The following is a 26,064-nucleotide window of genomic DNA, read 5'->3' as shown; positions in this document are numbered from 1 at the left end:
ATAGACACACAGCATAAAGGTAATATGTATTACAAAGAATTGACTAATTAGAACATAAGACTTTTTGAATAAAAGACTGTTACTTTTTCTCCTGGAGGAAGTGTGCCAATAGATACAGATTTTGTTTTGTGAACATATTTTTTAATTCTGTTTCATTAGCATACTCATATCTGTGTACCTGCATGTTCATCTGTATGGTAAATTGGTTCCCCCAATTCTATTACTATGTCTCACTTTCTTCCTTCTTAACAATCACAAGATATCTATAAATTTATTGCTTGAAATAATTTGAAAGTTGCACAAAGACAGGAATCATGTTAGTTTTTCATCCATAAATGCCTAGCATTTAGCTTATGGCCATACTCATAGTAAGTAATCAATAAATTCTTGGTGAAGTAGATCAGTGAACAGTACATACACAGTCTTCATATTTCATAGTTGTTTTTCTATCTGAGTAATTATCTATCTGATTAAAGAGAAGGAGGAAACAGCTGTACTGGTGATTGAATGTAATATTGTCAAGATAGTCTTTTTTTACATTTTATGCTTAGTATTTTTTTTTTAATTATTAAATGTGTTTTTTCTTACATCGTTGTCAATTTTCAGACAACATATGACTTATCCCCTCAGATGGGGTCACTGTGGTTCTCCCACTACCAAAGTACCCATAATCCCATCACCATATCCCCTTGTGCTCTTCTCTACCCCACCTCTCCCTCATCCCTCTTCTCATCCTCACCCCTCTGGATGTCTCATATCTGTGGTCAGTATTCAAGGTTTGTCTTTATCTGACACTTTGTTTTTTCTGCATTCCACACAGAATTGAAACTATCAGATATTTATTTCCTTCTGATTCACTTCACTTAGCATGAACCCTTCCAGGTCCATCCATGTTGCCACATGTGGAACGAGTTTATCTTTCTTGATCACAGAGTAGCATTCCTCGTGTGTGTGTGTGTGTATACACTACATATTCTTGATCCATTCACCTGTTTTGGGACATTTATGCTTTTTTCCCCATATCTTGGCTACTATAAATAATGCTGCAATAAACATGGAATAGCAGGTTTCCTTTTGAATTAGTGGTCTTTTTTCTTTTGTTGTTGGGGTAGATTCCTAGGAATGGGATCTCTGGGTCATATGATAGATCCATTTATAGTGTTTTGAAGAACCTCCATACAGCTTTCCATAGTGACAGGACCAGTTTACTTTCCCACCAGTTGTATAAGAGGGTTCGTTTTCACATCCTCACTAGCACTGCTGTTTGCTGTTGTTTTTTTGTTTTTTTGTTTTTTTGTTTTTAATATGGGTCATTTTCACTGGTGCGAGAAGATACCTCATTGTGGTTTTGATTTGCATTTCCCTGATAATAAGAGATGATGGACATTTTTTCCTATGTCTGTTGGCCGTTGGCCATTTTCTTTTCTTTGTAGAAGTGTCTGATTAGCTCTTCTGCCCATTTTTTGGTTGGGTTGTTTGATTTGTTTTTGTTGAATTGTGTAAGTTCTTTGTAGATTTTCGATTATCAGTCCTTTATCAGATGTATGGCATACAAATATTTTCTCCTACTCTGTGGGATTTTGCTTTGTTTTAGTTACTGTCTCTTTTGCTTTCCAGATGCTTTTTAGTTTAATATAGTCCTATTTGTGTATATTCTTCTGTTATTCCTCTTTCTGGAGGTGAGTTCTGAAAGGTGTTTTTGAAGTTTATGTCATGAAGTATTTTGCCTATGTTTTCTTCTCTGTGATTTATGGATTCAGGTCTTTCATCCAAATCTTTTATCCATTTTGAGTTGAATTTTGTGCATGGTGTGAGGTAGTATTCTAGTTTCATTTTTTTGCATGTGGCATTCCAATTTTCCCAGCACTATTCATTGAAGAGACTTCCCTTGTTCTAGTGTATAGTCTTTGTTCCTTTGTCATAGATTAGTTGGCCATATATGTTTGGTTTTATTTCTGAGTTTTCAATTCTATTCCATTGGGGTGTGCCCATTTTTGTCCCAGTACCATGCTGTTTTAATTATTACGACTTTGTAGTATAGTTTGAAGTCTGGCATTATAATACCCCCATTGTTCCACTTTTTAGTCAGGAGAAATTTGGCTAGTCAGGGTCTTTCATGATTCTAACAAATTTCAGCAATATATGACCATTTCTTTGAAGAATGCCATTAAGATTTTTATTCCAATTGTATTAACTCTGTAAATGGCTTTGAGTAGAATGGCTATTTTGATCATGTTAATTTATTTTTATTTTGGAAATTTATTTTTTGAGAATTGTTGCTTGACTCATGGATCATTTAAATTTGTGTGTCTTTAGTTTCTGTTTGGGGATTTTCCTGCCTTTCAGTCATTTGCCTCTGTATTATTCCATATTTCTAGAGAACACACATATGATATCAAATATTTTTAATTTGTTAGATTTGTGTTATGACCCAGACTACGTGCTATCTTCATATATGTTCCATAGGCACCTGAAAACAATGTTCATTCTGCTGTTGTTGGTTGAAGTGTTCTAAAATGTTGGATGGTATTGTAGTGTTCCTTGTCTATGCTGATTTTGTGCCTAGGTGTTTTATCAGTTGTTGAAAAGAGGGATATATATCCCAAAATATTTATACACAGAGAGTGGGAAGGAGGGAGGTAGGGGGAGAGAGAAAGAAAGAGAGATAGAGAAAGGTCTTTTTCACCTTTCAGTTCTTACCAGTTTTTACTTGACGTGTTTTACAGCTCTTTCATTTAATACATACACATTTGATACTGATAACTTCTTAGTAGACAATTAGCTCTTCAGTCACTTGTTAAGGTCTTTCTTTGTCTCTCACAATTTTATTTTATGTGAAGTGTATGTTTATCAATATTAATGTAGCCACTCCTGCTTTCTTTTGATACATCATTTTATTCTTTACTTTTAGTCTGCTTTTATTGCTATGTTTAAAGTGAACTTTTTTAGACAGCATTTTTTTGAAGCACATTTTCCCTATTTTTTTTTTACTGCTGTTTTATTTTCCTACCTTCTTACGGATTTCTTGAACATTTTTTACAATTCCATTTTAATTTAGTTATAGTGGAACTTTTTGCATTTTTTTACATTATAATGTGCTTATTTATTTTTATGAAGAAAGCAAGCATTACAGTGATATTTTTGTATACCTTATTTGATAATTACTTTGAAATGTTTGCTGTTATTTTAATTAATGCTAAATCACTTTTACGAGTTTGAGAAGTAAGTTGAATACATTTTTATACCTAAAATTAACACATCCTACTGATGCAGAGTCAAATGAGATGTTTAGCTTAGCACAATTCCATATATAGTTCCAAAAAGAAAAATTGGGGTGAGGTATATTGCAAAGTTTATAACAAGTGACAATTGCAATTTTTTATCATGAATGAAGAGGCTATTTGTTCAGTAAAATAAATTTTGAAAATGATAAAGTAGATTATATCAACAGGAATTTTTAGCAAATTCATAATTTTAACACACCCTTTTTAAGAATCAATATAATTATTCATCTTAAATCAGAATTAACTGTTCAACAACAACAAAAAAACCCTATAAATGACTTTTAAAATGGTTTATCCATATAATTGTCATAAAACATTATATTAACTTCAGGTATACAATGCAATTATTATATAGATATATACACATATATAGAAAAAAAAGAAGTGATCTCACAACCAGATTACTTAAAATCCAAACATAGTTATAAAATATTTTTTTCTTGTGATGAGAACTTTTACAATTGACTCTTTTAGCAACTTTCAGAGACACAATTCAGTATTATTAAGTGCAGTCACAATGCTATACATCATATCCCCAATTCTTATTCATAACTGGAAGTTTGTTCATTTTTACCCATTTTGCCTACTCACAACACGTTACCTCTGGCAACCTCCAATCTTTTTTTTGTATCTTTGCATTTAGGGTTTTTTGTATTTTTTAAGAACCCATCTATAAGTGGAATATTTATCATTCTCTGACTTATTTCACGTATCACAATGCCCACAAGTTCCATTCATGTTTTTACAAATTATTTGATTTCCTTTTTTTTATGGCTGAATACTTATCCTTACCATAAATTATTTGCAAATATTTTCTCTCAGTTGTTGCCTTTACATTTTGGTGATCATTTCTTTGCTGTGCAGAGTTGTTAATATTCACATAGTTCCACTTGCTTTTTTTGCTTTTGTTACTTTATTTTGGGTGTCAAATACAAAATATCATTGCCAAAACCTGTGTGAAGGAGTTATTGTATATGGGTTCTAGGAGTTTTTTTTTTTTTTAACAGTTTTTTTTTGTTTGTTTGTTTGTTTTTTAAGATTGATTGATTGATTGATTGATTGATTGATTGATTTATACAAGCACTGGGTACAGTCAGAAGCGCGGGAGGGTGAGAGAATTCACCAGAGTCAGAGCGGGGAGCAGAGCAAGCAGAAGGACCGAAGTACACTGCTGAGGGGAGCAGCGGGTGGCAGGAGAGGTCTGCGCGCCATGCAGCCATGCAGGACCTTCCTCCTGTGGCCAGGGAGCAGCCGGGGATCGAGCCGGCGCCGTAGAGGCCACGGGCAGCTTCGCAACCCAGAGCTCAACCGCTGTGCCACCAGGGAGGCCCACTAGGAGTTTTTTGACTGGAGATGTTAGTAAAGTTTTTAAACTTTTTAAAATTAATTTATGTATATGGTATAAGATATTGGGTCAGTTTCATTCTCTTGCATGCCACTGTCCATTTTCCCATCATCATCATGTTATTGTCTCCTTTGTTATAAACTCTTTGCCCCAGTATGTGTCAATTCTGGGCTCTCCATTCTGGTCCAGTGATTTAAATGTTTATTTTCATGCCAATACTGTACTGTTTTGATTACTTTCACTTCATAAAAATAGCTTGAAATGAGGAATAGTGATGCCACTTCTTTGTTCTTCTTTCCTGCTTTGACTATTCAAGATCTTTTGTGATTCCAAATGAAATTTAGGGTTTTTTGTTTTATTTCTGTAAAAAAATACCATTGGCGTTTTTATAGGGATTGCATTGAATCTGCAGATTGTTTTGGACAGTATGAACATTTTAACATTCTCAGTTCTTCCAATCCATGAGCATAGACTATCTTTACATATATTTTTGTTTTCAACTTCTTACATTAGTATCTTACAGTTTTCAGAATATAGATCTTTCACCTCCTTGGTTAAATTTATTCCTAAGTATTTTATTCTTTTTGATGCAATTATACATGTGCTTGTTTTCTTAATTGCTCTTCCTGATAGCTTGTTAGCAATTGTATTTCTGAGTTTCTCTTTGTATCACTTTTTAAGTGATTGGCTGTTCGAAATATTACATTATAGATATATAGCTTATCTACTGGTGGTACATTTACTTCCCTCTACATCCTATTAACCTCTCCAGTTTATATTTGTCTTAAATATTACCGCTACACAAACTTAAAAACACATCAATGTTAAAACTTGTGCTTCAAAAGTAAAATATGATTTAAAACTTGAGGAAAAGTAAAGCTTATTATATTTATTCATGTTGCTTATTATCTTATTTCTTCCTTCCTGATGTTTTGATAAGCCTACTTTTATTGCTTCCTGCATGTTTATAGGTCTGCCATTAAGTATTCTTTTAGACTAAACTGCAAGTGACAGATACTTTATTCTCTTGCATAGGAAAATATATTTCTCTTTTATTCTCCATTATTCCTAAACTATTCTCCATTGCAAGTTCCTTTCACTCACAAATATTTTGCCAGTTCTTTTGGCCACCATACTTTTAATTTGAAATAAAGCTGTCACCTTGTTTTACCTCTATAATTGAGATATCAGTTTTTCTCTGGCAGCTTTTCAGATTTTTTGTTTGTTTTTTGTCTTAGAAGTATAGTTATTATATATTTTAGCAGGAACATCTCTGGGCTTGTCATGTCTGGTGTTCAGTCAGCCTCTTAAATCTGTGCATTTATGGTTTGTTCATTTTTTCAGGTACTATTTCAGCCTTGTACTCTTTCTCCTCTGCTTCTAGGACTTCAAGGATCAAATGTTAAGCATTATAATCCATGGATTCCTGAGGCTTTTTTTTTTTCCAAATCCAGTCTATTTTCTCTTTGTTGTCTAAATGGAATCATTTCTAATGTTCTGTCTTACAGTTGACTATTTATTCTGTCCTCTTCATTCTGTTGTTGAACCAAACCCCTGATTTTTTTCCTCAGACTGTTTCTTTGCTGAGTTTTTTTTGTTTGTTTCATTTGTTTTAGCGTGTTCATAATTGCTCATTGAAGCATTATTATTCATGACTGGTTTTAAATCTTTTTCTGACATCTCTGTGATGTCAGCATTGGGACCTATTTATAATCTTTTTGCATTTTATTTGAGATTTTCCAGGTTCTTGATATGATAATTGATTTTTGATTGAAATCTTGATGTTTTCTTATTATTCTCTGAGGTAATTTGTATCTCATTTTAATTTGTATCATATTTTAGTTGACATTCTCTGACATGGCTAGATCTGAATTGGGAAGTGCTTCCCCTCTGTTGGCAGAGGTGGCCCCATTAATGTTCATGAGCTAGGTGTCTTTGTTGCTCTTGGTCAATAGGGGAAGTTCCGTCTTTCTTCTAGGCCTCTTCTGACACCACTCCACAGCCTCCCTACATGGTCTCCCTGACTCATGTAGGTGGGATACCATGTTATCAGTCAGCAGAGATGAGAATCCTAGACCTCTAACTTGGCTTTCTGTGATAACTGCACCCCCTAGGATGTTAGGGTGCCTCACTACATCTCATGACACTTCACATCTTGACTCCCCACTCATCCATTCCTGGTGTAGATAAGGTAGGGCCACATTTTCTCTGTGGTTTTTCACTAGAGTACAGCAGTTGCTGTCTAAAAGTTTTCCATCTTGCAAGATCATACCTTTGCTGATTCTTTGGCTAGAGAAAACATGCTTTTGTTGGACTTATTTGGGTTGCTAGCCTCTTTGACTCTTAGTTTAGGATAAGTGAGTTAAAAAGACAGCCCAGGGAACTTACAAGTATATTCTTCCTTAGGCCCTGAGTCCCTTAGCCATTCTGCTTTAGCTTTCTACCTTCAGAGTCTTGCTATATTTGTTTCATACATAGTGTCCAAAATTTTTAAGTTGCACCTAACAGGAGGAATAAAGAAAAAGTATATCTGTGGTTAGAAATTTGAGATAGGGCCTCTCGTGGTGGCGCAGGTGGTTGAGCACAGTGCTGCAGAGGCTGCCGGCAGCTTCGCAGCCCAGCGCTCAACCACTGCACCACTGGGGAGGCCCAGGACACAATTTTTGATTAAGAAAAGAACCATGAATGTTTTGGCCATCATTCTATATCTAACAAATGTCTGGCACATAAAATATTTTCTAATATATATTCACTGAATTAAACTATTGTTTTTGCTGGGAAAATGTATAACGTGAAGTTATCGAAGATAGTAATTTATTAATACTTAGGAAAAGCATTTCATGGCCATACATATTTTTTCTATTACTTAATTGTAAAAAAAAATCCATAATAACATAAGGTATTCATAGAAACTCTAAAATTATAAGCATTTAAAGTTTAATTTGATCGATTTTTTTCTATACATAATAATTGTAGTAACTTAATTTCTGTCAAAATAGTGATTACCTGGCAACTGTTGCAAGTAATATACTTTTGTCTGGGCCTGTACCCCGGTTCTTGTATAAATAAATAAATAAATAAATAAATAAATAAATAAATAAATAAATATTTTTTAAAAAAGAAATTTGAGATTGCAGATCTTTAATCTTACCTAGTGAATTCAATTACTTAATTTTGACAGATTCTTCTAGCATTTCTTCCTTAAACAACTGGGCTTAGTTTGTGTTTGTAAGAATAGAAATAATTCTATTTTAAAATTACTGACAAAAGTATATTACTTGCAACAGTTGCCAGGTAATCACTATTTTGACAGAAATTAAGTTACTACAATTATTATGTATAGAAAAAAATCGATCAAATTAAACTTTAAATGCTTATAATTTTAGAGTTTCTATGAATACCTTATGTTATTATGGATTTTTTTTTTACAATTAAGTAATAGAAAAAATATGTATGGATGGCCATGAAATGCTTTTCATAAGTATTAATAAATTACTATCTTCGATAACTTCACGTTATAGATTTTCCCAGCAAAAACAATAGTTTAATTCAGTGAATATATATTAGAAAATATTTTATGTGCCAGACATTTGTTAGATATAGAATGATGGCCAAAACATTCATGGTTCTTTTCTTAATCAAAAATTGTGTCCTGGGACTCCCCGGTGGCGCAGTGGTTGATTGCTGGGCTGCAAAGCTGCCAGCAACCTCTGCAGCGCCCGTTCAATCCCCGGCCTCCAGCAAGGGTTCCACATGGCACGCAGACCTCTCCTGCCGCTCCCACTGCTCCCCTCAGCAGTGTATTTCGTCAGTCTGCCTGTTCTGCTCCCTGCTCTGGCTCTGGTGAATTCTCTCTACCTCCCGCACTTCTGACTGTACCCAGTGCTTGCATAAATAAATAAATAAATCTTAAAAAAAAAACACATAAAAAATGTGTCCTTCTGTAATAAACTATCAAAATATGAAATTAAATCTACAAAGGCAATTTCATGAAAAGTGCTAAGTGCTTTTCAGAAAAATTAACATTTTTATTTATATTACTGCAAATACTATAAATAGAAAATCAGACTTCTTGAGCAGTGGCATTTCTCAACAATGTTTATTGCAATTAAATTGAAAGCAAAAGTGGTATCATGAAATGTTCCATTGATATGAAGTGAACACATTTCAGTAATTTATGTAATACCTTGTGGGTTTTTAAGATTGGTTTAGAATGTAACATGGTTTAGGCACTATTACCCAGTGATGACCATGATTGTTAATGGTTTTGTATTTGCTGAAATCTGTAAAATCATCCAAGGACTCTGTTAGTGTTAGAATAATAATTTACCAAGAAAATTACCATATATTGGAATTTTTGCAGTTCTAATTCAGTATTATTAATAATGGATAAAATTGCACTTTTCTCAGGTTGCTGTGGGCAGCAGGGAATTATTTCAATGAATATTTCAGCACATTATTTTAATCATTGTTCCACCAAATCCAAGTGGGTAATATTTTATAGTTCTTAATTCATTCCACTAAGAAATCATGGTCATTAAATTGCAAACTCTTTGTAGTGAGGTCTATCCTGTGATTTACAGGCCTTGTTAAAAACATTGTAAAAGAATGCGAACAGTGCCATTAATACTTGTAATTTGGTGCTGCATTTGTTACTAAACTCCCCATGATTAATGTTTTCAGTAGGAAGAAGAAAATTATAAAGGAAGAAGAAGTGAATGTTATAATGCCTAAAATATAGGATGTTACTATTTTAGGTTTTGTTCATTTGTAGAAGAAACATGTAACAAACACAATTGTAAAATAGAAATATATCAAAAATCTTAGTTTCCCAGTGAAGCTAGAGAAATAGTTTTAATTTAATGGAAAAATTGATTTTCAGTTATACATTATTATTAATAATGATTAATATTTCTTTCTTTTCTTTTTCATAGCCAATTGCATGATTTCTGGCGTTTGGATTACTGGGAAGATGATCTTCGTCGAAGGAGACGATTTGTTCGTAACGCATTTGGCTCCACTCATCCTGAAGCATTACTCAAAGCTGCAATAGAGTACGGTTAGTACCAATGCCTGTTACACAAAAATACTTCTGGACGTGAGTTGACTCTTGTGGTTGATAATTCAGTTTTACACTAGCATTTAAAATTTCCTTTGTCATATGAAAGAAATGTTACATTCTACTTTATACTTAATTTTCAAATCAGTATTTTCATCACTATGTGTATTTTAGATCTTTTAGCTTTCTTTTAATAGATTGGAAGATTCCACATGGTTGGTTACTACCTAACATCCCTCTCACAGGCTTAAAACAAGATTAAATCAGTGTTTTTCATCTATTTTATCTGTTTACCTAGTTTTTAAATGTTCTAACAAGTTTGTTTGATCATATCAGAATTTTGCACACCATGTGCACTCAGAAAATTAATTAACTCTGTCCATAGATTTTTATATTAGCCAGCTTTGTCTTACAATTATTTATTTTATTATGTTAATTTTTCTGTATTTGAAAGTAATAAGTGATCCATCTCTTTTTCATGTTCCTAATGGATAAACAGGTAAAATATTTAATCCCAATTAAATTATAAAATGTGCAAAGCTTTTAAAATTTGCTGAACAAATAGTCTGAACTGATATTACTTAAAATCTCAAAACATAATTAAATACATAAGGATTTCCGTAAAATTATTATAGCTAAAATAAAAATAACAAAATAATTTTATACAATTAAATTAACTATAAAAGAGGAAACAGAGCAAGACTGGGAGATAATGGTTATAGCACAACACTCATGGAGATTAGTTCAATGCCTGACCACTCCTTGTTAGCGCTGAGAGGTAGTGGGGCAATTGCTGTTTTAGAAGTTCAACTTTATCTATGGCAAGTTGTGCCACCATTATCTCACACTATCTCACTGCGAAGATATCAAGGATATGTAAGTTGAGGCATCTTTGAAGTTAATTATTGGTTTACGCAGGATCTGCTAAGAGCAGAGGAAAAATAACCCCAATTGCTAGATGGCAGACTAACTGGATCTTTGAGTCATCACTTCCTTCATGGACACCATAGATTGGCATCTGGAGGGAGCAGCTATATCTAAAAAAAGAGTTGAGGACTTGAAGACTAGTGTCTTTGCACAGAGGAGAAACAGAGACCATGGGAAAGTGTAGGAAAGACTGAGACACAGTGCACCAGAAACTATACTGGAACACTTGGAAGGATATCCATCCTTCTCTGAACAGACTCTGAGGCTCCCAGCTTATACAGCTGAAGAATGCATGCTTCCCTAGTAGAAAACAGCTTGTTGAACAAAGAACACCCAGGTTACCTGAAGCTGACTTCAGCCAAGATCCGTTGTCTCCCCTATAGTTCCTAGAACTGTGTAGCCAGAGAGTGCAAGACTCCCCAGGTAAATAGCCTGAACAAGAATCACAAGGGTTACATTCAGCTAGCTTCACCAGTCCCAAGAAGCATCGGCTCTCCCCTTTGCTGATTTTTCCAAAAAGGACAAACCTGAATACTATCAATACATAGTCCACAGCTTCAAGCTCCAAACATAAACATTTGCACAAAGTATTAGGCTGGGAAAAATTCATGTAAGCAAATAGTTATCTAAAAAATGCAAAGATAGCCATTTTACATCATATAAAACAGACTTCCAGCAAAAAAAAAAAAAAAAAAAAAAAAACTGGGAATAAGACACAAGGATGAAGATTATGAAGATTATATAATGACTAAAGAATCAATCCATAAAGAAGATATAATTTTCATGAACATATATCACCAAATGAAGGAAAATCAAAATACATAAAGCAACTGCTAATATACTTAGGAGAAATCAACAACAACACAATAATAATAGTAGATTTCAGTACCCCAACTTGTATCAATAGACAGATCAATTTGACAGAAAATCAACAATGAACCAACAACACTAAATGAGAAATTAGACCAGATGGATTTAATAACTTTCAAAGGACAATCCACCCCAAAAAGCTGAGTGCACAATTTTCTTAAGTGCACATGGAATATTCTCTAGGATAGACTGCATGTTGGTTTACCAAACAAGTGTCAATATTTAATAAAGATTAAAATCATTTCAAGTATATTCTCTCATCAAAATGGTATTACACTAAAAATCAACCACAAAAGGAAAGCAGGAAAACCTATATATATATATGGCAAGTATAGCACACTCTGGAATAATTATTAAGTTAACTTAGAAATCAAAGGAGAAATTAAAAACTAGTTGGAGACAAATGAAATTGAAGACACACAAGCTACCGGAACCCACAGGATGCAGCAGAAGTACTGCTAAGAAGGAACTGTGTATGTATACAGACTTAACATGAAGAGACAAAAATAATCACAAATAATCTAACCTTACATCTTAAGCAAATGTTTTATTTATTCTTAGTAAATGAAACCAAAAGCTACTAGAAGGAAGGAAATAATAAACTAGCATAAATAAATAAAATAAAAATAAATGGATGCACTATCAAGTTATCAAGGATATGTAAGTTGAGGCATCTTTGAGGTTAGTTATTGCTTTACCCAGGACACACCTGAACTTTTTTCAAGCTTGTCTACAAAGTTATACTAATCAATGGCACAGAATTGAAAGCCCAGAAATATAGCTACATTTATGTTGATAGTTAATCTATAACAAAGGAGCCAAGAATATATGTTGGAGAAAGAAAAATCTATTTAACAAATGGACAGTCAATTATTAAAGAATGAAACTAGACTATTATCTCACACCATACACAAAAAATAATTCAAAATATATTAAGGACTTCGACATAAGAACTGAAATAATCATAAAATAAATAGATGAAACAGGCAAAACACTCCACCACATTCTCTTCAGGGTTCTATTTGGGGTCTTGACTCCAACATCAAGAAAACAAAAAATAAACAAGTGGAAAAACATCAAGCTAAAAAGTTTCTGCACAGCAAAAGAAACTATCATTAAGATGAAAAGATACCCTACTTAATATTTGTACATCATACATGTGATCAAGGGCTGTTATAAAGACCTAAAAAACTCATTCAGGGCCTGGCCTCCCTGATGGCACAGCAGTTGAGTGCTGGGCTGTGAAGCTGCCCACAGCCCCTGCAGCACTGGTTCGATCCCTGGCCGCAGGCAAGGGTGCCAGATGGCGCACAGACCTCTCCTGCCACGCCTGCTACTACTCTCAGCAGTGTACCTCGGTCCTTCTGCCTGTTCTGCTCCCCACTTTGGCTCTGGTGAATTCTCTCACCCTCCCACACTTCTGACTATACCCAGTGCTTGTATAAATAAATAAATCAATCTTAAAAAAAAAAAAAAAAAAACCCTCATTCAACCAAAAAAAGAAAAACAACAAAAACCCAATCAGAAAATCAGCATAGGAAGTAAATGGACACTTCTCCAAAGAAGACATACTGATGTATCAACATGCACATGAAATTTTCTCATCATCATTTATCAAGGAAATGCCAATCAAAACCACGAGATACCATCTCAAACCTGTGTGAATGACCCCTATCAAAAATACCAGAAACAACAATTGTTGGGGAAGCTGTTAAGAAAAAGGAATCCTCTTGCAATGCAGATAGGAATGTAGATCTTCCAGTCCCTGTGAACAAAAATATGGAGTTTTCTGAAAATATTATCCTAAGTATGCAAAAACGTAGTGTACCACTACTTACATAGCCAAGTTATGTCCAACAACAAATGAGTTTTCAAATCTTTGAAGGTGAGATATATGCACACAATGAATAGCTACTCATTTATTTTTAAAAAAGTGAAGGGGGGGCCTCCCCTGGTGGTGTAGGCGGTTGAGTGCCACGCTGTGAAGCTGTCCACAGTCTCTGCAGCGCTGATTCAATCCTGGCCAGCCGGCGAGGATCCCAAATTGTGCTGCAGACCTCTCCTGTCCCACCCGCTGCTCCCCACAGCAGTGTATTTTGTCAGTCTGCCTGTTCTGTTCCCCACTCTGTCTCTGTTAAATTCTCTCACCCTCCCATGCATCTGGCCTGTACCCCGGTTCTTGTATAAATAAATAAATATTTTTTTTTAAAAAAGCAAAGAGGAAAAAAAAATGAGGGGCCTCCCCGGTGGTGCAGCAGATTGAGCACAATTCTGTGAAGCTGTCCAGCACAGATCTGTGAAGCTGTCTGCAGCCTCTGCAGCATAGGTTCGATTCCCAGCTGGCCTTGGAGAGTCCCACATGGCGCAGCAGACCTCTCCTGTTGCGCCCGCTGCTTCCCTCAGCAGAGTATTTTGGTCGTCTGCCTGTTCTGCTCCCCACTCTGTCTCTGGTGAATCCTCTCACCCTCCTACGCCGTTGGCCTGTACCGCAGCTCTTGTATGAAAATAAATAAATCCTTAAAAAAAATTAAATAAAAAATTTAAAAAGTGAATCTAGCCAATTGTGGAAACATCGCTGGAGCTGGCAGGGATTAACCTAAGTAAAATAAGGTCAAAGGAGCAAGACAAATACTGGAGATGTTCACAGATTTGTGGAATATAAAGAAACAAAACAAAGGAACAGATTAAACTAAAGCAACCCTAGAGATTGAGGTGCCCAGAGGGATAGAGAGGGGATTGAGAAGCAAATGGTGGAGGAAGACCAATGGACTCTTGTGGAAGAATATGGTTTTGCTTAATGGTGGACATGGAGTGATAACATACAACTGAAGAGGGGTAAACCTATGCATCTAAATTGTAAACCAGTGTTACTTCAATTCAAATATAATAGAATTGTAAAAATGATAATAAAGTAACTATAGGGAAAAATATGCTAGAAAAAATTGTAGTTCACTTCAAACTATGGTTAATTTTCTTTAATCAATTCAACAGATGATTTAAGTATTTAACACCAGCTTATAATGAGTTATATTACCTTTGTGTTTGATAGGAAATGATTTTTAGAAATAACGAGCTAACAGTGGCATGATTGATCATTTAAACTGAAAATTAAAATTTTATTTCATTGCTTATTAATTTAGACCCTTTCACCAGTTAATCTTGAATCTATTTCATTTGAAATTATAAATATTTAGAGATAATTTGTAACAGTTTAAACTATAATGATGGTAACACTGAGTTGCCAAAACTTTAACTACATAGGACTCACGTTGTACTACATTAAGCTTTTTTTTTTTTTAAAAGGGGGGGGGTGTGACTTCTCCAAAGAAGATACACAGATGGCCAACAGGCATATGGAAAATATGTTCAACATCACTTTTCAGGGTTATACAAATCAAAGACATGATGAGATACCACCTCACTTCTGTGAGAGTGGCCCATATAATTTTTTTTTTAAAAGACAGAAACAAACGTTGGCGAGGGTGCAGAGAAAAAGGAACTATCATGCACTATTCATAGGAATGTAGATTGGTCCAGTCCCTGTGGAAAAAGTATGGAAATTCCTCATAATGTTAAAAATAGATATATACCATATGACTGAGCAATTGGATTCCTAAGAATTTGTCCAAAGAATGCAAAAACTTGATTTGAAGGAATATGCACACTCTTATATTTACTGCAGCAGTATTTACAATAGCCAAGTTATGGAAGCACCTAGGTGTCCAACAACAGAAGAGTAGATTAAGAAAATGTGGTATATATACACAATGGCACACTACTCAGCCATAAAAAAGATGAATTCTTTGCCATTTACAACAAAATGGATGGGAGTGGAGGGGGTTGTACTAAGTGAAATAAGCCAGAAGAAGAAAAATACCCGATGATATCTCTTATAGGTAGAATAGATAGAAACAAAACACAGGAACTGACAAAACTTAACCAAAACAAACCGTAGAAATAAGACTGCAGGATTAAGGCTACTAGAGTGAGATAGAAGGTGTGAATCAGAACAAAGTGGAGAGGAATCTTTTTTTTTAAGATTTATTTATTTATTTATACAAGCACTGGGTACAGTCAGAAGTGCAGGAGGGTGAGAGAAATCACCAGAGCCAGAGCAGGGAGCAGAACAGGCAGACTGACGAAATACACTGCTGAGGGGAGCAGCAGCAGCAGGCATGGCAGGAGAGGTCTGCCGCGCCATGTGGTACTCTCTCCGGCAGCCAGGGATTGAACCGGTGCTGCAGAGGCCGCGGGCAGCTTCGCAGCCCAGTGCTCAACCACTGCTCCACCAGGGGAGGCCCTAAAAAATAAATCTTTAAAAAAATTTACCTGTGTTACTATTAAAAAAAAACTACCTCTTCATGTAGTACATTATTTTAAGAATATGAATATGAAACTATGTTCATGTGATAGAAGTGAAATTGATTTAGCAGACTTTGTGTTTTAATAAAAATATTTGAATCACTTGAATTTTTTCCCTAATATCAGTCACAAATTTTAGATGAAATTATAAATTTTCATGTGATTACCAGAAACATTTAGCCTTAACTTGGATTTCATGATGTTGTTTTCAGGCAATTTATTTGGAGCAATAGAACAAATATGTTAACAATGCTTTCTTTTTAAGAGTAAGGAATCAGAATTTCAAGGATGTAATTTCAGGGAGGCATACAGGACAACATTTTCTTTCATATTTACTTTGAAAGCTTTCCCTACGATTTCATTATTAAAACTTTTGGTTGACCTTTTTCAGTTGGAAAACATCCTTAACACTGATGGAGTTTTTCATGCTTCTTAGCAATACTAATGAGTTGAATAATTTATGAGGTTGTCATGTGCAAAAGATTTGGTGTGATTTGACATACTTTCAGCCTCTGGTGTTGGAATGTGATTAATAAAAACCTAGAGGCATGTAATTTTTTCCTATTTAATGTTCTAATTTTGTATCTATTGAATGTGTTATTTAGTGTTTTCTAATAGTAAATTCTCATATAAGTGCAAATTTAATTGATTATAGGAATTTTACAGACCATAGCAATAGAGGAAAATATTTTAAAACTCATAAATTCATCTTCCAACCTGCAGGGAGGATTTTCTTCTTCAGGGAAAATTAGCTAATAAGGAAATGATTGGAAAAGGGTGGTGTTCTATATTTTATTTATAGGTTTAAATAAAACCTAACTAGTCAAATTCTGGTGCATTTCTCATGCTTGAAAATTATGCTGTCAAAGCATAATAGAAAATCTTAATAAGTTTTGTTGTCTTCGTTGACTGTTATCTTTTAGGACTTTGTTTACCTTCCATAAAATTATGGTAGAACAATGTTTCATCAAAGCCTAAGATTGCAAGCTGCCCCATGTCTGTGATCAAAGACATCATCTTAAATAGGTCTGATCAGGCGTCACAGAAGAGGGCAGGCTGCTTCAGCCTAAGGAAAAAAAAAAAAAAAAAAACATGGAACAAAGATGACAAAGTTAATCAGTTATTTCTTTAGCAATAAATAATAAGATATGCTGAGAACTGCAAATGAGAACAGCCTTAGTTTCCTCAGAGATGTGTCTGCTTAACACCTGATTTATCCAAGCTTGTGAAGCCATCAAGATATGACCTTGATGAATAAAAAGCAGCTCTGTAATGAATCTGGAATTAAATTAGTTTTGATGGTATATACATGGCTACGGTAATGTGCTACTTGTAGTTATCAAGAAATAAGAAAAGCGCTGAGAATAAAAATACTAATGCAACTGTACAGTTGTTGAGAAAGAAGCATTAAATTATCTGGCTTAATTTTTTTAAATATTAATTTATAATATTTGAGAAAATTTTGATTTTTTTTATATAGTAACCTATTGTTTGTTATTACAGACTCTTGCAAACATTATTGTTGTTAATTGATAACTCCACTTTAATTGCATTGCTAACTGAATCTCCATATTTCAAGAACTAGGTAATCTGATTATGATTAAAATGATTTATTGAAAGGGTAATGTGTATTTTTTAAAAAGAGAGGGAGAGTAAAACATGAGGGAACCAGCAATCTTTCACCTTTTTTGGTACCACAGTTCATTTTTTAATGTCTTAAGTTTGTCTTCATCCCATGGCTTTTATAATCTATTATGATAATTAAAAATGCATTATATAGGGCCTCCCCTGGTGGCACAGCGTTTGAGCGCTAGGCTGTGAGGCTGCCCACAGCCTCTACAGCGCCGGTTCGTTCCCCAGCCGCTGGAGAGGGTCCCACCAAAAAAAAAAAAAAAAAAAAAAGCATTATATAAATGCTGTTATAAAATATGTTTTTAATAGATTATATATCTGTAATACATTTAATGTATTTTATATAGCATTTCTGTATGAATACATGTTCTGACAGATCCCGTTTTTATGTTAGTTACAAATTATAGATTTTAAACCTATTCAGAGGAATCAGATAGCTTTATTAATTTAAAAATGTTTATTGAATATTTTCCTCATGCCATGTATGTACTAGATGCTGGGTTCACAGATTGAGACAAAGGTTATATAGCTTTTAATGGCACATAGAGTAATGTAGTGCTTCTCAGCTACAAAAAGTATGGGATAGATGACCATCAGTGGTATTGCTGGTTCATATATTTACATTTTTAGTTTTTTGGTTTTTGGTTTTTGGTTTTTGTTTTTTTGTGGGATCCTTGCCGGCGGCTGGAGAACGAACCGGCGCTGTAGAGGCTGTGGGCAGCCTCGCAGCCTAGCGCTCAAACGCTGTGTCACCAGGGGAGGCCCTACATTTTTAGTTTTTTAAAGGTAAATCCAAATCACTTTCCAAAATGTTTGCATTAGTTTACTTTCCCACCAATAGTGTAATTGGGTTCCTCTTTCTACACTTCCTTTCCAGCACTTCTTATTGGAAGACTTTCTTAATATATGCCAATCTCAGAGGGGTGAGAGGATATCTCATGGTTTTGACTCACATAACCCTTGTTAAGTGTAATGATGAGCATTTTCCACATATGTATTGGTATGTTGGATATCCCCTTTGGTAAATTACCTTTTAAGATCATTTTCTATTTTTTAATTGGGTTTGTTTTTTGTTATTATGTTGGATTAGTTCTTGATATAACTGACATTGTCGCCCCTTGTTGACTTTTTATGTGTGACTGTCTTCCCCCATTCAGTAGGCTCTCTTTTTATTCTGTTAATATTTTCTTTTCTTCTATAAAATCTTTTAATATGAGGTCATCCCTATTATTTTTGCTTTTAATTTCCCCTGTCATAGGACTCAAGTGTCCAAAAACATCTATATCATTGATTCATGAAACATATCAACAGTGCTTTCTTCCATGTATTTCGTCATGCAGATCCTATATCTAAGCCTTTAATCCATTTTTAATTTTTTTGTGTATGAAATTAGAGAATTATCCCACTTCATTCTTTTACATGTGGCTGTCCAGTTTTGACAGCACCATTTGTTAAAGAGACACTTCTTCCAGTTGTATGGTTATAACTTATTTGTCATAAATCAGTTGTTAATATATGCATGGAATTATTTCTAGGCTTTCAACTTTGTTTCATTGACCCATTTTGACTATATTACTTCTCCCCATCCATGAACATGGACTATCTTTCCATTTCTATGTGTCTTGTTCATATTCTTTAATAGTGTCTTCTGATTCTCTTTGTGTGAATCCTTCACCTCCTTAGTTAATTCCTAGATATTTAATTCTTTTTGATGCATTTGAAATTAGAATCTTTTTTTTTCTTACTCATCATTTGTATTTAAAAATGTAACATACGTTTTTCTTGATTTTCTTAAACTACTATTTTGCTATACTCATATGTTGTTCCTAATAGCTTTTTGGTAAGAGTCTTTAGGGTTTCCTACATATAATAGCATACCAGTTGCAAATTATGATAATTTCACTTCTTTTCCAGTGTGAATTCCTTTTATTTCTTGCTTCCTGGTTCCTTTAGGTTAAACAGAAGTGATAAGAGTGCTTTGTTTCTGATCTTAAAAGGACAGCTCTCAGTTTTTCACCATTAAGTGTAATGTTGGCAGTGTATTTTTGACATATTACCTTTAAGTTGATGTATTCCCATCTTGCTAAGAATATTTTTTCATTAAGCTGTGTCTTATCAAATGTTTTCTCAACATCTATTGATTATTTTTATCTAAGAAGATTTGGAATATAGCAGGTAAGATTTGGAAGCACAGAGTTAGTAACAGTAATTACCAAAGCACGGAAGTATTGAAGGGCCTGACTTATACTTTTGAATGGCCTCACTCGGTGACAGGTTTCTTTGCATAGACATTTCAGGAAATTATTTTAGATGTTATATAGTCCAAGAATAATAAAAAGCAGTTGAAGGCAGGAATTATATCTTCTGTCTATTCCACTTGGAACATCCACATTAATAAAATTCTATACAGTTACTTAATTGCCATAATTATTCATTTGATGATAGATTTCAAGGTATACACACAATATTTTAACCACATCCATTCACCAGTTTTGTTAGCAGCATTAAAAGTGGGCTTTCTAAAGGGGCGGGAAGAGCACAGGGATCGTGGTGATCCCTTCACAGTTGAGTGGGTGGTAGAAATTTCACGGGGACTATAACCAAGGTGAAAATGCATACATTGTACAAAAATGAAAAATGATGTAAAAATATATAAAATAAAATAATAAAAAAGGATGAGTTTTCTATGGAATAGGTTTCTGATTATGGTATTTCCAAATTCTAATTTTTTTTTTTTTGGTTTGTACTTTATTTCTGCATAGAGTGTTAAGGGACTAACAAAATTATATTATGGGTACAAACTGATGACAAAATTATATTAATTAACTTACTGCTAGTGGCATGGACTGTTCATAATCTTGTATTCTTATATACAGTTTTTCACAAATTATATGCATAATTACATATATGACTATGTAGAGCCATATTGTGAAAGTATTTGGTAATAGACTGAATGGCTGAAGGATTTTCAGTTGAGAAAAAAATCAGGCCATAAAAATTAAGTGACCCACTAATAAGTGGTAGACAGAGCAAAAACTGCAATCTAAATGTCCTTTTTAATGTGCAGTGTGTTATATGAAGTATGCTGTAGATACGTTTGGAATTTTTTAAATTGAGGTATTATTTGTATATTTCCATCAGATATTACCATAGTAATGCACTCACAACCAAATAGCCCGTAGTCCACTGTACTTCCTTCAACCTCTTTATTTTTAACCCCTCCTCCACCCTCAGTATTTCAGTTCTATAGTCAACTATCAAGGGTTATTTTTAAACTTGTCTTTATATGACTCTTAGATTGATGATTTACATTCCATACTTTGGAGACACCAAACTATATTTATCTTTCTCCTTCTGATTTATTTCAGTTAGCATAATCCCTTCTAGCTCCATCTGTGTTGTCACCAATGACTTGAGTTTATCTTTTTACATCTCTGAGTAGTATTCCATTGTGTATATATACCACATCTTCTTGATTCACTGATCTGTTCTGGGGCACTTAGGTTTTTCCATAGTTTGCTATAAGCAAATAGTGCAGCAATAAACATTTCTCTAATAATAAATGATGGTGGGGCCTCCCCGGTGGCGCAGCGGTTGAGCGCTGGGTTGCAAAGCTACCCGCAGCCTCTGCAGCGCCAGTACAATCCCCAGCTGCTCCCCAGCCACCGGAGGAGGGTCCCACATGGCGCACAGACCTCTCCTGCCACCCGCTGCTCTCCTCAGCAATGTACTTCGGTCCTTCTGCCTGCTCTGCTCCCCGCTCTGAATTCTGTCACCTTCCTGCACTTCTGACTGTACCCAGTGCTTGTGTAAATAAATAAATGAATGAGTGAATAAATAAATGAATGAATGAATGAATGAATGAATAAAAAATAAATAAATGATGGTGAACATTTTTTCATGGGCCTGTTTGCAATCTGAATGTCTTCTTTGGAGAACTGTTTAGTTCTTCTACCTACTTTTGGATTAGGTTATTTGTTTCGTTTTTTAAGAATCTTATGAGTTCTTTGTATATCTTTGATGTCAGTCCTTTGTCAGATGGATGATGTTAAAATACTTTCTCACATGCAGAGGATGTCTTTTCATTTTAGATATGGTTTATTTCACTATATAGAAACTTTTTGGTTTGTTGTAGTCCCAGTTTATGTTCTTTTGTTTTCCTTGCTGTTTTGGATAAATCCCTGAAGTCTGAACACTGAAGCTTATGTCATGAAATATTTTCTCCATACTTCTATTTATTTTATGGTTTCAGATTTTACATCCAATCTTTTATCCATTTTGAATGGATTTTTGTGTTTTGTGTGAGATTGTGGTCTAGTTTTATTTTTTGCATCTGTTCAGTTTTCCCAACATCATTTATTGAAGCTATCCTTGTTCCAGTGCATATTCTTGGCTCCTTTGTCATAGATTAGCTATCGATATACATTTGGATTTATTTTTGGGTTCTAAATTCTCTTCCATTGGTCTGTGTGTCTGTTTTTGTTCCAGTATGAGGCTGTTTTGTTAGAGCTTTCTAGTATAATTTGAGCTCTGTAAATGATACCTCCATTCTCGTTAATTTTTTTGTCAATATTGATTTTGCTCTCCATAGTCTTTTGTGATTCCATATGAATTTCAGTAGTGTTTGATCCAGTTTTATTGGTATTATATTGACTTGGGTTGGATGACCATTTTGACAATGTTGATTCTTCCCATCATTAGCATGGAATATTTTTCCATAATGACCATTACAGAACATTTCCCGCATTTTAAAATTTACCTGTTAAATTTTTACTTACTCTTCTTAACGTATGACATGTAAAGATACATTGCTATTGTATATCAATAGCAATATAGATAACAATGTTGGTAAACTTAGTGTCATTCAAAGGGTATGTATTTCATATCATTTATAATAACATTTTAAAATATTTAAAATAATAATAAAATAATTCCGATATGCTTTGAACAGCTGATATCAGCACCATCCTTTAACTGTTCCATTTTTTTAATAATTAAAGATGATCTTTGCTTAATAACTATTCCTTTCATGTTTCTGGACCATTTCCTTACCTTGCCAAGACATATTTTACCCAAATTTTTCAGAGTTTTAAGGTAAATTTTTCCACACTGAACTTTGTAATAGATTTTAAAAAGAAAAACCAAACATCATTTTCCAGGTTGATATCAATAATCGCTGCCAGAGAAAATCTTTCCCTCAGCCTTCATTCAAGTTGCCTGGTTCATCTTTTCTTTCATTTCAAAAAGGGCCAAAACTTTCTTCCTTCCATTTATGTTATTCATCTGCGATCTTCCCCTCTCAACTTATGATGCAAGTTTTCTTTCCTTTGTCTGTTCCTTCAAGAAAAGAAAAAAAAAAAAAAAAAACATGCTCAGTGTAGAAGACCTAGAAAATGCCAAAAATGTTTAAATAACAAGGAAATAATCACCCATAGACAACCGTATAAAGATAGATGTCTTTACCAATTTGGTGTATTTATTTCAGGCTTGGTTTTTTGTAAGCATGCTTTTTCATGGTATCCAAACACTTTTCTATGTATTCATACAATCACAAAGATGAATAATGCATTATCTCTGGCTTTTGATATTTAGAAGATTTTAAACTAGCCCAAGTTATCTATATACATTTTAGCATTTTCCCACAAAGTTCACCATATGTTTTTTAATGTAATGAAATTTTATTTAAAATATTTTAAAGTCATTCAAACTTTATGGCTAGTCAAAATACTACCAACTAGTACCAGTCTAAAATGCAGAGAGAGTCTACATATCGTCTTATATAGTCTTAAAATGTGGTTTATCAAATTTCCTTTAAAAAGCATAGAATGCAGTTTTCTATAATACATTCAGTCCATTAAGATTACTAAGTTAGCTTTTCATACTTCTATAGTGCTGCACTTAAATTCAATAATATTTTCTTGCACCTTTTTAATTGCATTTTTTTAGTTTTAAAATGCTGTTTATGAATACCTCCTTTGTTGGTCAGCTCTAAGAAATATTGCTTACATATGAATATTTTGAATTAGGAATAAATGAAATTCCGTTTCTGCTGTCAGAACCAAATTGTAAAAATGCATTGCATGTCTTTGAAAATCAGTATACTCTATTAGCAGGCCTGTCAATATAAAAAGTGCATTCCATTTCCACCTCTTGCTCTAATAACCTTTTCTGTGTTACTTTGAGGCAGTTCACATAATCAGAGTATATTGTCAGCTTACTGGAGTTGGGGAAGCATGAAATGAAAATCGCGTTAATATTGATCCAATTCTTTTACTTGCAAGTGTCCTTGATGTCCTTTTCCACTCAGCAATAACTGTTGATGTTAGGTAGCCATTTTCCTTTTTTATTTCTTATATCCTAGTAAATCATTTACAAGCATAGCTAATCTGAATAAGAATTTACCACTTAGAGTAATTTCTGTGAACATTTCATCTTAATTAGTGCTCATATTCCTGATTCACCATGTTTACTATACCACTGGAATACTTTCCTCAAGCTTTTTAGAGAATACCCTACTGTAAATATAATATTTATGTCTACTTTAAGTCAAGAAAGGTCTATACAAGCTCCTTATTAAAAACACAAAGAATACTGTAATTTAGTGTGCTGTAACGATGTGTTGACATTGACCATAAGAAACATCAATTATTAATTTAAATACCACTATTTCTGAATCAAATTCATTATAAACTTGAAGCTTATATCTTGAGTTTTTAATTTTATGTTGATATGAATTATATATTTATTGGATTATTCAGTGTATTCTCTGATGTCAACAAAAGTGAATTAAAGTAGGAACCATTTTAGAATCCAATGCGTTCAGACTAAAAAAACTATAAAAGGTGGAATTCGACATCTAAACTATACAGAATTATATCTCTGTCTATTAAATTTCATCAATAACTACTCAGTTTGTTACTTAAAGTGTGTTTGAAACAAATAGAAACTGTATTTGATGAAAATATCTTTCATTTATGGAAATACTTGCTTTAAGAAAATGATTTTATTCTAATAAAGTGAAGCTTTTGACTCAGTATCAGATATAAATGGGAGAAATTACTTGAGATTTCCAGTCATTCTTTCGAAAGACTTAATTTTCACCAACAGTTTTTACCATTCAGATTTTTCTACCATAGAGTCTGATCTCTGAAAATAAAGATTCGTTTTACAGGTGATTTTTTTTTTTTAGTCCTTAGTTTTCAATTTGTCTTTCATGTTATATCATCCTCATTTATAAATTTTAAGGAAGGAAATAACTGTTTTAAGTAAAATATATTTAGTGATAATTTTGAATTTAAACCTTTTACAAAAAATACTGCTTTGACTATAAGTGATTTTTACAGTAGTGTCCTCTATGTATGTATCTAATACTTTTATCTCCCATTAAGATTAGCATAAAATATTTTTTTTAAAGATTTATTTATTTATTTATTTAAGCACTGGGTGCAGTCAGAAGCGCGGGAGGGTGAAAGAATTCACCAGAGCCAGAGTGGGGAGCAGAGTAGGCAGAAGGACCAAAGTACACTGCTGAGGGGAGCAGCGGGCAGCAGGAGAGGTCTGCGTGCCATGCAGGACCCTCCTCCGGTGGCCGGGGAGCAGCTGGGGATCGAACCGGCGCTGCAGAGGCTGCAGGCAGCTTCGCAACCCAGCGCTCAACCACTGCGCCACTGAGGAGGCCCAGCATAAAATATTTTTGCACTTTAAGGGTCTCTATATACTAACAATGTTTTTTATATTTTTTGAAATGCTCAAAATTGTAACTTCTCAGCAATAGGTTGATTTGTATATATTATTTCATGAGATCATGTTACCATATCTAATGTAATTAGTTAAGATACATATTTATTTTAAAGTCTTTTCCTCTTAGTGGAAATTAAGACATAATTCCAATGCTAAAATCACTGCCTATAAGTGTATTTGTTACTGATTTCAACTTTAATGAAAAAAGTAATCTTTATTTTAAAATATTCCAAAGTATCCATATGTCATTAAGTGTGTTTAAAAAAAAAAGTACTTAGGTTTGAAAAATTGCAGCATTTTATTTATCTTACTTACAAAGCATAGATTTTGTCAAAAACATTTATAAGCTAAAACTACTGTGAAATGGCATACACTGAAAAGAACTTTTCTTTCAAAAAAAGAATGCTTTCTTGTAAAACTGATTCCCAGATAGTTTAAGAAACATTGGAATTTCCTGATAATAGATATAGGTAAAATTAAAATTAGACTTATATTTCCATTTTGGCCATCTCCTTCCAATGTCAGAAGAGAAGTGGCTATTAAATACATTATATAATTCTCTAAAGCAAATTCTGGCATCAACTTTGTTGCAAAAGCAGAAGTTCTTTTCCTTCAAATATCCAAGATATTAAGAATATTCATATTCTTAAGATAACCTATATACAAAATTTAAAACACACATCAAATATGTGTGTGCTTATATAATTTTATTTACTAGTATCTCTAAATGAATTGTGTGGTTATTGGGAAGAAGCAGATTTAAGCTACTTATATTCCATTCAATTTTACATGTACTTCAGGACACCCGTGTACATACTATCCTCCCTATTTCAAGAAGTATCCAA

At 33.7% G+C, this 26,064-nt stretch overlaps 1 protein-coding gene across 3 annotated transcripts in view; it reads left to right on the top strand.

The window, feature by feature from the left end:
- NBEA (neurobeachin) overlaps positions 1 to 26,064 on the top strand; it is a gene marked incomplete at both ends in the record, with an annotated part of 593,662 nt that overhangs the window by 336,134 nt on the left and 231,464 nt on the right. For all 3 annotated transcript variants that reach the window (XM_084235096.1, XM_084235095.1, XM_084235094.1), the window contains one exon: positions 9,564 to 9,688. In XM_084235096.1, coding sequence (XP_084091222.1) covers positions 9,564 to 9,688 — 125 coding nt within the window. The remainder of the gene's footprint in view (positions 1 to 9,563; positions 9,689 to 26,064) is intronic.

The sequence above is a fragment of the Talpa europaea genome (genome assembly GCF_964194135.1).
Source record: "Talpa europaea genome assembly, chromosome: 6".
Taxonomy (NCBI): Eukaryota; Metazoa; Chordata; class Mammalia; order Eulipotyphla; family Talpidae; genus Talpa; species Talpa europaea.
This window is presented reverse-complemented; position numbering and strand designations above follow the sequence as displayed.